This window comes from Amblyomma mixtum, chromosome 3, assembly GCF_055824585.1.
Source record: "Amblyomma mixtum isolate Tamu chromosome 3, ASM5582458v1, whole genome shotgun sequence".
NCBI classification, from domain to species: domain Eukaryota; kingdom Metazoa; phylum Arthropoda; class Arachnida; order Ixodida; family Ixodidae; genus Amblyomma; species Amblyomma mixtum.
In genome coordinates this window covers 87,871,559-87,886,454 of record NC_143014.1, presented here as the reverse complement: position 1 = coordinate 87,886,454, position 14,896 = coordinate 87,871,559, and the positions used below count along the sequence as shown (strand labels likewise).

Here is a 14,896-nt window from a genome sequence, read left to right as displayed (position 1 = left end):
ATCACTGAAAGATAACTGATTAGAAAGCAGAAGAGAAAACAGCCACATGCTGCCTGTGCTGTACCACCCACGTCTCCAAATTTCGCTTCCAGTGCTCTACCAACTGAACTACGGTGGCAGCTGTCCAATCTTCTGCTTTGGAGGTACTTATGTGGCGTGTAACCTAGCCTTGAGAGGTTGCACGTTCTGGCAGTCTTGGTGCCATACCACATTTACTCGTGTAATTTGCGCGCCCGTAATTTACTACCTGGATTTATATTTAAAAAATTAGGTGAGGTTTAGCTCTGGTTAAACCGGGCAAGTTGCGTAAGCAGCGTCGAGAGCGCGTGACTAGGTGCGCGGCGGCGGCGCAGCAACGGTCCTGCCGCCTGGTGGAGCACGGCTGAAACGGTTGCTATGGCAACGGCTCTCAATGCTGCTTACGATGGCAGTCCCGTCCCATTGATTAATCCCACAAATTATAAAATAAGAGAAAACATTCCCGAACGCTACTTGGTTTCGGTGACTGTTGGCTTCCTTTATATATATCTTAACGAGCCCCTCAACCTTGTCTTCTTTATGACACGAGGTCTTACGGCAACAATGCACTGACACATGCCTTTCCTTCGGCCTTGTGCAAAGTACGAGACTATTGACATCTTATTTTAAGCAGCTTTTTTTTCTCTCTGCATGCTATGCTCTTTGTTTACTGCTTTCACAAAGAAATGCAGCCTAGTCGAGGTGTAACACTTGATAATTTCTGTCATAATTTGATATTCATGCTCCCGCTGCCATCTTGAAGAAGTTGCACCGCAGAAGAAAATACAAGAAGCTACTCATGCTATGTGCGTGTAGCCTGTTGCAGCTGAAAAAAGAAAATAAATGTGTTCCCGAGCTTTGCTATCAGCTCTGCAGTTGGCGTTAATGGGTAAATTAAGCCTCCATGGTCATAATTTTGCGTAAGTGAGGTGTTGTTTGACTCAGCTTGCAGAAACAAAGTGCTGACACAACTTGCACATCCAGGGCAAGGAAACTTCCATTTAAGTAAAATTAGTCAGTTGTCTCTTTTTTTGTCCACAGAGCTGTGATGATCGCTCAGGCTGCTGTGCTCCTTGAGAAAAAAACCTTCCCATTTATGGCACGCTTGACATCCTTCAAATGTAGCGTTCGTCGAAATGTCTCAAACATGTGATACGGGTTTCGTCTAGAGCCTTGTCATCACGCTTCATGCTTTGAGCCCATTCTTGCAACAGAAGAGGGTCGGATGAGGCATGGAAAACAACTTTTTTCTTTTGACGACCTGCAGCCACCCTTGCAAAGCAGCGTAAAACACGTCCTACCTTTTATCATTGGCAGCATCGCATGTGCTGCAAAGACATCACACTTTTTCCCACAGAACAAGGTAACAAGAGCAGTACAAGCAAATCCACACTTAAATTCCAGCCCGCGCATACTTTCCAGCTGGGCAAATGGCATGGGAAAACAGCGATGATGGCTGCAGCAGCACCTACGCAATGCATCCAAACAGGTTTCAGAGAGGCCTCTTGAAATGGCGGCCATTCGTGACACTGCGAAAACTTTCTAGCCTCTATAGCCAAGCTAGCCGAGCCAGAACAGAACAAACAATAAAGTGCGTCTCGGGTAGCGTTTTTCCAGGCGAGTCATCAGCATCGACAGTGTCGGGATAAAATTTTGCGGCTGATGAGCCCATTTGAGCTGAAGAACCAGTACCTGCTGAAATAGAAAAAAGCGTCAACGCCGCACTGCCGCCAGAGCAAGGAGCGGCAGATAGCCAATGAAAGCCAGGCTAGCTCTCACGTAATTCTGTGCGCATCCCAGCCAGTCAAGTGCGCATATCCGGTTTTCTGTGTTCTCATCTTGGAGTTAGAGGCCTGAGCATGAGTGAGAGATGGCCATTTAAGGGGGGACGAGGGTCTTAAAACTGACCTTTTTATTTGTGGCTCGAATCTCGTGAAATTTTGCACACAGATGTGTTTTTCTCTTCTGATTCCAAATATGTAGTCATAATTATGCTGGTGGTCTTAGATCAAAAGTTAAATTCTAGCGTGTAATTAGGTAATTTCTTACGCAGCTTTAATGAACTTTCTCATTGCATTCTGTTGGTTTTAATTGCATGAATTGATAGCCAGAGACTTCCCATACCCGATGACATTCTTACTTTTTTTGTTTAGGCAACGTATAAATAGCATTTTGTAATTAGCTTAACGAGTTGCTGTGTAAAATACTGCAACCTTTTGCTCTCGACATAGTATATCAGGATGACATGCCTTTAGAGAAAAAGAGAAAAACGAAGAATGTCATCGGGTATGGGCACTCTCTGGCTATCAGTTCATGTAAATAAGAGCAACAAAATGCAATGAGAAAGTTCATTAAAGGTGTATAAGAAATTACCTAATTACATTCTAGACTTTGCTAGGTTTAAGACCACCAGCGCAATTATGATTACATATTTGGAATCAGAAGAGAAAAACGCACCTGTGTGCAAAATTTCATGAGATTCTAGCCATAAAAAAAAGTTAGTTTTAAGACCCTCGTCCCCCCTTAATAAAAAGCTAATACTGAAAGCAAAGAAAAAAAAATGAACGAGTTCTCACAAAAGTGAATGAAATGGTTAAAAAGAAAACACAAAGGGTCCATTCACAAGCAGCACCGACCGATTGTGACAGGGGGCTGGTGCAGGGTGTTCCTTGGTGCATATTGTAGGCTGTTGGGGTTTCTTGAGGTGGGAACGTTTGAGAACCCATGCTCTAGATAATGCACCCATATGCGGCTTTTGAAAAGGGCTAAGTCGTACAGTTGTCAGGCACAAAAGTTATGTCATATGGATAGCAAAGAAGTGCAAAATTGATAAGACTGCAGTCTGCTGCTGCAGCATAGCCATGGCAAATAAAACCTAAGCAAGAGCTGAATGACAGAACATCTGCTCTTAGTGAAGGGGTCAGCAATGCTTGACTGGTATTTTTGGAGAGCAAGCAGCTGTGTTAGCTGTGTCAAATTTAATTCTAGTGCTTAACAACACCCCATGCTCTCAATCACTCCCTCTGCACCTTGGCAGTCTGAATTAGTAGCCATCCTCCTACTTCTGATGGTTATCTACAAATTTCCGCGCTGTTTTACCATGGATAGTAATAACCAACTTGCCCACCTTTCTGTACTTCTACAAATTTTGTGTGGGCACTTGCTTGTAATTGCATGGTATGTGAAAAATGTATGCCGAAAGTTCACCATTCATATAGCCCCAGGTAGTAACCGCGTGGGCTTCTCTATATTAGCTTCATTGCAGTTGCAGTATCCAGACTACGTGCTGTTCTTTTTGTATGACAAATTGTTAGATTGCAACTGCTTGTAGATTCTTCACTGCTCATGACATCACATTGCAGGGAGTGTGATGAGTGGCAGTGTTCTGTGCACTGAGGGTGAGCGTTCGTGAGATGTTTGGCATGCAGGCAGCACCTTAGGAGTTCCTTGGTATATCGGAACAATGTAGCCATTTGGCATAACCTGTGTGCTTTTGAAAACAACTTATATGTGTGTATTCATCTGTCCTGTACTGTCCCCAAAAAGGTAACAGGCTTCTACCATTTCACTGTCATCACTGACTCTGTGTGCAAGGTACGCATTATTAGCTTTGCACATACGTACATATGTAGAAGGCGTACATCGCAGTCTTGTTGTGAGCATCTGTTTGCAGATTTATGGCCTGTGCTGAGATGTTATTTCCCAGCTACAGGTGGGGAGTGTGGGCTCAGTGGCTGCATAATATATACATCTGTTCTTTATTGATGCAGTGGACATTGCTGTCGAAGTCTCTTGGCCGGTGAGCTACAACAGGAAGGGTGTAATTCTGCACTTGAACAGCGGCAGTGCTGCCTGGCAACAGCATCTGGTATGATGTGCCCATTTGCGGAAACCCGGCCTTCTGTACTGGCAGCAGGAGAACCTTCTTCTACATCACCTCTATCGCCATCACCAGTGCTGCCTGGGGCTGCCTGGGGTCATGGGGGAGATACGTGTGGCCCAGGGCTAGACAGTCAGTCAACTGAAGCAAGCCTGTCCAAGAAGGCAAGTTTCTTTTGCTTACAGGTTAGATTGTCTTTGTATATTGCTGTGTCTCATATGAGACTACATAAGTCATCATTTTTAGTGTGTTAGCACTAGAGCTTCCACTCAGCCGCTTAGTCGTCTGTGAGTCCCTGTGTGTGCCCACCGAGTTGTGGGCTACTTGGGTCACGTAACCTCGGGATATCGTAACCTGCTCACTGGATTGTGAGCAAACTGCCCACTGTGGCAGGTGGCAGTTCAGTTAATGATTGGTTGTGAGAGGTTGTTCGGCAAGAACAGCCTGGGTCTTACAAGTCCGACCGGTGGCCGCACCTGCCATCGCAGGGCAGATGGCGCATCGCTTAACTGTTGCACCACTGTGCGAGGGGTGATATGAAGACTCCCAGCGATCTGTGAATGTAAAGTAGAGAATAACCAGTTCCGCATATATTGGCTTTAACCTGTTAATGCTATCGCGTCTTTAAAGGGGCTGTGAAACACCTTTCTAGGGGAGGACATCAACTCGCTCATCCACTGCATTGGATTGTCATGAACACCTGAGCCATATAATACACTAATACACACAGCAGAGAACCCACAATCACGCGCGAAAGTTGGCGAGCCCTTCCTGCGACTTTTTCATGATCGCACCCTCCTCCATTGCTCACACCTGCGCATACAAGCTGAGAGATGGCTATTGATTAGATTCCTTCAGATGTAAGGCAGCTACCATGGCCACAGCCAATGAGCCGCGCAGCCCTAGCAGGTCAGGAAGCTCCGCCTCCGGAGGTGGAGCCGGCGGAGGAGCACCGACCTTCCAGCATGCAAAAAATGATTGAGAGGAGAGGGAAAGGTGGGAAGGCGCTGAAATTCAAATTTTGACTACAGGTAACTCAGCTTCTACAAAGCGCATTAAGAGAATTCTTCCTGGACAATATTCGTGAAATGGCGTGCTTTAACATACCAGGCATACCGCAACTTTATCAGAGCCCCTTTCAGAGCCCCTTTAAGTGTCACCTACAGGTTTTGTTTTTGATCTGGTACCTCAGAAATGTTGATAATTTGGCAATTTTACCAGGAGCACTTTTCTTCTGGCCATTTAGTCCATTTCAGGGTGTTACCAGTACACTGTATTACTATTCAATAAAAATGAGCTGCCGCGGTGGCTGAGTGGTTATGGTGCTCAGCTGGTGACCTGAAAGATGCAGATTTGATCCCGGTGGCGGCAGTCGCATATTGATGGAGGTGAAATGCAAGAGGCCCATGTACTGTGTAATGTCAGTGCACATTAAAGAACTCCAGGCGGTCGAAATTATCCAGAGCCCTCCACTACGCAGTCCCTCATAGCCTGAGTCGCTTTGAGACGTTAAACCCCATAAACCAAACTTATTCAAGAGAAATAAATTTAGGTGTGAGTGTTCAGGCATATTGCTGGCAAAAAATACAGCCAAACCTCAATATAATGAATACGGATGCAGTAAAACCTTATTAATTTGGACTTCCAAGGGAGTGGAAAAAACTTCAAAATTACCCAATGGCGATTATCAAATAGCCCCCCAAAACTACCAAAAACCATTCGCGTGAACGTGAAATTTATTTGATGGGAACCTAAGCAATTGTTATCTCCTTTCTAGATGAAAACTGCGCAACATCAGTGATTTCCCACAGTTCCACCAAATGTTTCAATTCATGCACGCTTTAGGGAATGTCAGAAGCAGAACTGCTCCACAGTGGTAAGGGCCTCCGCTGCTTCTTTCAGTATCCAAAATGGTAGCTGTGGAGCTTCTTCACATGTAACCTCGCATGTGAAGAGGCTTCACCACACAAACAGTGAACAGCATGTGACGAGTGCAGAGTTCCGGCACATTGGAAGAATGGATCATTTCGTATTTTTCCGTCATGTCGACGCTGAAGGCAATGCCGACACCGGCTTTTCTGCGATGTGGGGCCCTTATACTGTCGTGTAAAAACTATCGGCAACAAGGTATTTGTCATACCAAACAGCGTGCAGCTTGGCTGGCTTGCTGGTATGCACAGCCGATAGCTGCTGTGATAGCTGCCAATATCTCCTGTCTCCGGGCTGATAGCGAAGCTCCAAAACTGAAACTACGCGGCTGGACTCGCTCCCAGCCTATTGATGGGAATTTGCCCACCGTCAACACGCCTGCCTTTGCGCACACATCAGAGGGGCATGGGAGACAATGAAATGTGCATTTCAGGCCTGTGTACGAAAAGGTGGACGATCGCCTGTTGTGCAAGTCATATCTAAACACAGCACCCCTTCGGGGACCTCTCCGAATTAACCAATGTGAGCACGCGGCGTCCAGATAAACGAGGGAGTGCAGCCGAAGGCACTCACTTCATCTTGCTTCTTCACATGAGTTTTTTGTCTTGGTCTTCGTGACCACCGTTGCCCTGGGAAACACATTGTTCTCGCTTCACGGCGCGCATAGGGCGGTGCAGGGCGTGCACTGCAGCGCATTCATGGCATGACCCGCAGCCATGTCGCACTGGCTGGTATTGGTTACATGAGGTGGTGTGCACATGAGAGCTTGACTACAATACAATCTTAATATTATCGCATGCAAATGAAACATGGGAAACCGTGAACTCCGCAATTTTTTAAGCTGGCTTTTTTTTTATTAGCAAAGGGATTTTTTTTAAGTTCACGGATTTTTTGGACTCCTTGATTATTCGGGCCATTTTTCGGGTCCTGCCAAGTTTGAAAAATCAATTGGTGACTGTATGTTACGGTTTTGGCAACCTTAATTACAGCCTCCGCTTTGGCTCAGTGGTTATGGTGTTCAGCTGCTGACCCGAAAGATGTGGGTTCGCTCTTGGCTGTGGCATGCACATTTTGATGGATGCGAAAGGCTAGAGGTGATGTCGGTGCATGTTTAAGAACTTCGGGTGGTTGATATTATCCTGAGTCTTCCACTAAGGCATCCCTCATAGCCTGAGTCGCTTTGGGACGTTAAACCCCCTAAACCATAAACCAATCCTGATTTACGTGAGCATCAGCTTTGTGTCTTCTTGCTGCAGGCTGCAGAGACATGTGAATGCCATGCCTGTACACCATGGAACCCTCAATCGCTGCTACAGTTATATGGCACACGTCCAATCAACCTTGACCTTGACTCACTGGACAGCCTGCCTCAGTTGAAAGACTGGGAAGATGGCCACTTCAAGTCTAGGCACACCAGTACTGATTTGTCACCCCAGCCAGCACCTCCAGGCACCACATCGCCCCAAAGCTCCTCAACCCCTGCACGCCGCCACTCGGAACCTGGTGAGTGTGTGTGGTGGCTCCTTGATGCCTTGTGCATTAATAACATCTGCTGACCTATGCTACGTGGACTTGTCGAAGATTTTTGGTTTATCTTGTACTGAATTGAAGCCTGTCATTAGCTAAACAATTTTCATGTAATGAAAACGAATTTTTTATATATATATATATATTTGTGGTAGTGCTTTTGTATCTCAGGCAAATTCATGGTTGCTCGCAGTCGGTCCCGGATATATCAGACCTGAAGAGGAACATTAACTAGTTCGTTATGTTGATAATTCAGTATATGAAACACGACATAACTTAATAAGCGCTTTTGTCTGGGTGAGTTGGTTCAGAACAGCAACTATAGGAATAAACTTGGGCAAAGGGATTGAAGGAGAAAACACAAGAGACGTGAGGACAGGACAGAGCGCCTAACGCTCTATCCTGTACTCACGTCTCTTGTGTTTTCTTCTTCAATCCCTTTGCCCAAGTTTATTCCTTTAGGTACGACGTAACTTAGAATGTGGTGTACGCATGCTAGTGGTGTGCTTCCTAGTGTGGCATGCCACCTGCCAATGTACTGGCAGCACGCCACTTACTGGGCATCACTGGGCCTAGTGTAAAGCACGGCGGATGGTGCTTTGGAACTTGCCACTGCCTCTCATAAGAGGTCTGATTCTGTTACCAGTACTCTATAAACGAAATAATCGCTTGAAAGTTAAGGCACAGTTGGTTTCTGTAGCACCTTCGGCAGTGAAGCAGGCCAGGCAGGAACTGGTGCTAGCCTTCGTTAGGTCGGTTGGCTTCACTTCATGGCAAGGGATGTACTGAATGCTGGCTTCCCCATATGATGGTGGGTTCACGTGATAAATAGATACGTGGGGCTGAAAGCTACCTCCAGGGCTCCACAGGTGACCTGGCTCTGCATGCAACAAGTAATAGTGGGAGCACCATTAGGAGAAGTGCCACTTGTAGGAGCTTGGCTGCTGTTCAATATATCGAATGTTCCGTTGAGTGGAAGTTTGATAAACGCAAACTGCTTTGCATAGTTTGTTTCAAAGGGTTGCTTTGACTGTTTGATATTAACAATAATTTTATATATCTGGGATCGACAGTATTAGTTAGCACTTTTCACTTTGATGGTATTTTGCTATGTCAACTGTAGTAGAAAATGCATAAAAATATGAACTGCAGCCTTAGAGCTTATTTTTTTGTGTATTTTTTACTTGAGGTAATGTTGAAGACTTCCTGTCGGTCAGAATAGCTGCCTATCAAAAAAGGCAAAATTTGTTTAAAATCCACAGCTCTCGGTCCTTTAATCAGCTGCATGTTGGATCCAGCAGAATGGAAAACTGGGCGAGTTGGTGAAGGTTTAGCATAATGAACAGCGCAAAAGGATCAAGACGAGGAAAGTCACTGAGCCTAATTACCAAAGGTCGCTCAGCCGTTTGCCAGTTCGTTGCTTCATATGTCTGCTTCTTTCCTTGTCCTGGTCCTTTTGCACTGTTCATTATGCTAATTGGAGCTAGCACATGTCTTCGTTCAGTTGCTAATCTATATTGGGCGTGAAGACATCCTGTGGCACTACCCGTAGGCAGCACCTCTGCATAGTGGAAAGTTGGAATTTACATTGCTAACATTGGAGCCATCTGCTGCGGCAGTGCCTGATGCTTCATTTTCCCCCTTATAGGTGTGCAGTTGGGGAATTTGCAACAATCGTTTTTATATCGGACTAGGTTTCAGTATCAATGTGAATGTTTGCTACCAGGCTGGACGGGTGAATAATTTATATTTAACACTGACTTCTTGAGCTTTGTAAATACTACCCGTGGCTACTGTTAAAAAGGTAGATACACCATATTTTTCATAGTGTATTTTTGCTTTCAAATGATGTACAGGACAGTAGTAAACATGAATCACCATGTGAAATTCGCCTATGCTCAGTACCTAACCTACATATGAATACCGTATAAACGCGTGTAAGGGCCTCACTTTTTTTTCGAGATTCAGGGGCCAATTTTCGGGGTGCGACCCATACACGCGACATACGAAAAAAATTTTTTTTTTAAGCAAAAACACACCAATCGGGGAGTGAGCGGCATTTATTCTACGTTCAATCGTCACTCGCGTAGTATTTCGACTCTGAGCTGGTGCTGTGCTCTGGTGCATGCTCATCCCAAAGAAGCCGCGCAGCATGTCCGCTGTCAACGCGTAGCCGTTGCTCCACATTTCCATCACACAGCAGAGCAGCTCTTCTTACAGTTCGGGAAACTCGCACGGCTCGCCTCGGAAAGCACGCTTTTTGCAGCTTGTGTTTCTCAATGCACCCTTTTGATTGCACGATCATCGGGCGCACTTCTCGGCCAAGTCGAATTCCCTGTCCGCCGCATGCTTGCCTTGTTCAAGAGCTAACTCCCAGCCGTGTAGCTGATAACGTGCTTGCCCATCGTGCTAAAACTACATTACTCGGCGGCAGCACGCGAAAGCCACAACTACGGTGAATGCACTAACACGCCATAAAAGGCTCGAGCTGGAGATACTGATGCCGATGTAGATAGCGGGAAGTCGCGAGGGAGAAAAAAATTGACGATGATGATGATGATGGCTGCGGCCTCGCGCGCCATCCATGAACGGTTTTTGGAAGCTCTTGTGCGCGTGCTTGGCCTCTACGATCAAGAGCACCGTTGTTCACAGCCGGAGCCGATCGCGGAGGCCACGGCGCGTGCATTTAGAAGGCTATACCCGCCTGGGTCATGGAAAGTTGGGGTGCGGCCCTTACACGGATTTATTTTTTTTAAAGTATTTCCTTCGGGAAAATGGGGTGCGGCCCATACACGGGTGCGGCCCTTACACGCGTTTATACGGTATTCGTCTGTGAAGTTTTGGTCTTGGTTTCATCAGTTCAAAGAGAGTTGCAGTGTCACAAGTGAGCACCAGGTTATGTGAGGCATACAAAAACTGCAAATACAGTTGACAGCAGATTTTTCACTCTCTAGGAACCGCGAAAGCGTCCGAAAAATCAAATTTCACTGAAAAAATCGCTAAATTAATGCCAGTGTGCCGGAGGAAGGGGTCAGTAGTTTTGTGCACATTCTGAAGCTCTTGACGACTAAATCTTGCTGTGCGTCGTGTACACTGATGATGGGCGGTGACTGCTTTCATGAGCTCTGCATACTATTGCTGTACTGCCTTTGGCATGTCGCCGACGAACGCACGGGTTGGGACACAGTCTAGACACGAAAACGAACCTGCCGCTGCAAGAAATGCACTGTGCCCGCAGTACGAAGGGCCCGGAACGAGAAGGTGAAGATGGCAAAGTGATAAGAACTTGCAAACGGGTGAGCAACCGTTTTAATTAGGCCTAGTGACAGAGCCTAAATCATAACTGGCGATATGCTCTCTGCGGTGGCTTGCGTATAATGAGAGCTGTCTTGCCCGTCACCAAAACACCAGTTGTTGACGGTTTTATAATAGGAAAATCAGGGTTGCAGTGTGGTTTGCCGCGGGTACGATCACTTCACTTTGAAATATGCCGTCTCTGTAAAGCCGTATGCCTCCAACATGCCTTGCTGCTACCTTTTCCTGTATTCGGGACTACACACACTGCATAGATTAGTTCCGTGAGCTGTGACTACTGTTAAACTTTGTGTGGCGGGCGACGTCTAAGAATGGAGTAAATTAAAGCTGCGCAGGCACGATTCGCCGCCACGCGAATACCAGCCCCAACATTTAAGGCGAGACACTGGTGTTACAATGAAAATTTTTATTATTAGAGATATCATAATGAAATTAGGTGTGCATATGTATTTCTTCCTTCTGTTTTCAAAAATTATTAGTTTCAGTGTATCCCAGTAGCGGATATTCAAAATTCCACAAGTGCGCTGTCCCACATGACATTGTTGTCCAAGACAAGATGGCTGACCATGCGTTTCCAGCTGAAAGAAAAGAAGGAGGACTAGTTTTTTGTTTGATTCTTCCAAAATACTTTCTTACACCCTTAACGCCTGTCCTGTAGCCCTCACAGTTTTTTTTATAGAGTAGTCTGCCATCTTGTCTTTGACAACATACCTATGTGTGAAAGCTTACTTGCGGAATTTTGAATATCCCCTATCAGTCCCCATATTATAGAAAAATAAATGAAGCCTAATAAGTAATTTCTTACGGTCATTAGGACACTTTCCCTGAATATTTTTTGCTTCCGATTGAATTGGAGCTGCAGCCAAAGAGCTACCATGTGGAGGTATGCTATTTATATTGTTATTGAGGCACATCATCATATTAAAATGTTCAGTTATGTCACAGAAGGCATCATAATTATGAAATATAATTAGGTGACATTATTGTTCACAAAATTTGATAAGTTCGACTGAGCCATCAAAAAAAAGGCATAGCTCCATAACTTTGTTCCTTCTAAGTTTAACGGCATAAGATTAATTGAAATGTTATCATAAAAACATAACAAAAACTTTCGTTAGGCTAATCATGCTGGCAAATACACAAAGTTGAGAAAAGCGCATTTGAATTGTGCGTGCCAGCTATTCAGAGGTCATTGTAGAAGCCTCAGAAAATGGTGAAATGCAAATGTTCCAAGAGTATTTCACAGTAGTGAGTAATACTGGGATGTTGAGAAAAGCACTAGAGTTTCAACAAGGCCAAGATTGTGACCGTCGGGGACGCAGTCAACTGCGAGAAGCAATGGGAGCGGAGTTCTCCTGCATTTTGCTCCGGAATCTCCTTTTCGACTCTTTGGAGGCTTCAAATATAGTTTTTTAGCAGTTGGAGGTTGAATTAGAGTTTGACGGAATCTCCTTTTCGACTCTTTGGAGGCTTCAAATATAGTTTTTTAGCAGTTGGAGGTTGAATTAGAGTTTGAACCTTTATAGGCAGGTACCTTAGAGTATATTGAACACGAATATGCCATTTCTTAAAAATAAAGTTTTTAGCATTTTTTTACCATTTCAAGACCTGCGTCTCCCTTTAAAGGAACCCTGCGACGTAGATAAAGCCTGAGGTCTTTATTCTTTGTATGCAGAGTAAGGGACATTGTGGCTCCTGAACACCCAAAGATATCGCCGAAATCGTAGTATTTAACATTTAATATTTTAATCTCCAGAAATGCTTGTTTCGAGCCGATAGTGTCGCACGCAGCGGCCATTCTCGGCAGCGGAAATGAGGTAGCATCCAGATTGGGCTCTGCCTCTCTGATTGGTTGTGCGTCGAGTTTGCATATTGTCTCTTTATACTCACGATATGGATCCAAAATATTATGTCTCTGAGTACTCAAAGCTTTTTGCATGCCACAAAAACTAGAAAGAATCAGTGCAGCGAATGAAAACTAATATGAATAACGCTAGGGGCGACACTTTCCGTTCCGCTTCAAACCTTTGTTGGGGTGAGCGCTGTTCAAACTACACCAAGGAGGCAGCGAAAAAAAAAAAAAAGCCAGTCGACACACCTTGCCCAAAAATGTGAAGAGAAAGGCCAGACAGGAGATTGGAGGCGAGTGTAGTGGGGAGGGGGGTGGACATCCGGCATCCTTGAAATCCTACCAACAAAGAAACATCGGGGAGCTTCCTTTGCCCTTACCCTGTCTATGGCGCCGCGTTCTATGTTCTTGACGATCGTATTGATGGTCTGCTTCGATAGACCGAAGAGGTACGATTTCGCGAGTCGTACCCATCATCTGCTATGCCAGTGTTACCCAACGTTACTAGAACAAACTCAGTTTCACAGCTCTGCCCGGAGAGCTGTCCCAAGTGGCGGTCGCGCGAACTAGTGGCGCTGCGATCGAGTCTTGCTCCCTCGTCGCCGCTCGGTGCGGCTCGCTGGCCCTGCTGCGCCCTTTTTAAAGAGCGCTCGAGACAGCCGTTTTGTGTCGTCTGCTTCTCAGTTTATTTTAATGCGAAAGCCTTTAATGCCTCATACTGTCGTTAGCAGCCGTGTCGGCACATGTGTCCGCGTTTCGGCGTCACTGCTTAAAAAAAAACTGTTGAGGCTGAGAATCGAACCAGGGCCTTTGGCATTTGAAGTCACTAACTACTCATTTGGCATTTGAACTAATCATTAACTCATGACTAGTTAGTCATGATTGGTTAATGACTAACTAACCAGTCATGACTGGTTAGTCATTAATCACTCATGACTAGTTAGTCATGACTAGTTATTCATTAACCAGTCATTACTAGTCATGACTGGTTAGTCATTAGTCATGGTCAGTCATGACTGGTTAGCCATGACTAACCATGACTAATGACACATTAGTTATGACTGGTTAGTCATTAAGCAGTCGACTAGTTAGTCATTAACTAGTCATGACTAGTTATGACTGGTTAGTCATGATTAGTAATGACCCAATTAGTCATGAATGGTTAGTCATGACTAGTTAGTAATTACCTAGTCATGGCTAGTCATGACTGCTTAGCCGTTAATCATGGTTAGTCATGACTAATGACTGATTAATCATGACTGGTTAGCCATTAAGGAATCATGAGTAGTTAATCATGAACCAGCCATGACTAGTTATGACTGGTTGGTCATGACTAGTCATGACTGGTTTGTCATCGCTGGTTAGTCATGACTAGCTAGTCATTAACCAGACATGACTAGTTAGTCAATAACCAGACATGACTAGTTAGTCAATAACCAATCATGACTAGTTAATAACCAATCTAGACTAGTAAGTCATAAGTCAAGTCATGACCCAATTAGTCATGAATGGTTAGTCATGACTAGTTAGTAATTAACCAGTCATGGCTTGTTAGCCATTAATCAAGGTTAGTCATGACTGGTTAATCATGACTAACCATGACCAATTACTAATTAGTCATGACTGGTTAGTTATTAAGCAGTCATGACTAGTTAGTAATTAACCAGGCATTAGTAGTTATGACTGGTTAGTCAAGACGAGTCATGACTGTTGTCATGACTAGCCAGTCATTAACCAGACATGACTAGTTCGTAATTAATCAATCATGACTACTTATTGATGGGCCACGACTAATTATTCTCGACCCAATTTGTCATGGCTAGCCAAAACAAGTCGCCCCATAGCTGCCTCGTGTGTGCCAACGGCTGTGCGGCCAAAGTTGCGTGGAAAGGCTTTCGCCTAGCGCACTTTAGATCGTCAAAGTGGCCCCTGAATTTTTTTTTAGTATTTTGCGACATCGGGCCTCTTCATGCTGACCTACTTTGCACCGGGATGCAATAGCGGGTATCCCAACGATGACTCCACGGGCAGTCATTTCAGCGTTTTTGCAATTTTTTCACAATATTAAAGGGACAGTGAAGAGAGCTCTATTAATATTTTTTTTATAGCAAAATCTGATAGTTTCGGCACTTCATGGCTTTGTTCCCACTTGGCCGGCAACGAAAGATGCATTTATTTCTGAAAAATTTGGATTCGAAGTTGAAAAAGTTTTTCCCGCCACTCAGATTCAAACTTGGGATTCTCCTATGACGACACAGGACTAAGTGACGTGAAACATGACGTAACGCAGACTCCATGATTTCTGACAGCCAATAGAGCGGCCTAGCAACAGCCGAAATGAAAGCTACCGCCGGCCGCATGTTGAAGGCATCTATCGG

At 44.9% G+C, this 14,896-nt stretch overlaps 1 protein-coding gene across 7 annotated transcripts in view; it reads left to right on the top strand.

The window, feature by feature from the left end:
- The window catches only part of LOC149350847 (uncharacterized), a 145,012-nt gene that overhangs the window by 62,187 nt on the left and 67,929 nt on the right, over positions 1–14,896 (top strand). For all 7 annotated transcript variants that reach the window (XM_089580040.1, XM_089580036.1, XM_089580038.1 and 4 more), the window contains 2 exons: positions 3,789–4,062; positions 7,084–7,330. In XM_089580040.1, coding sequence (XP_089436166.1) covers positions 3,789–4,062; positions 7,084–7,330 — 521 coding nt within the window. The remainder of the gene's footprint in view (positions 1–3,788; positions 4,063–7,083; positions 7,331–14,896) is intronic.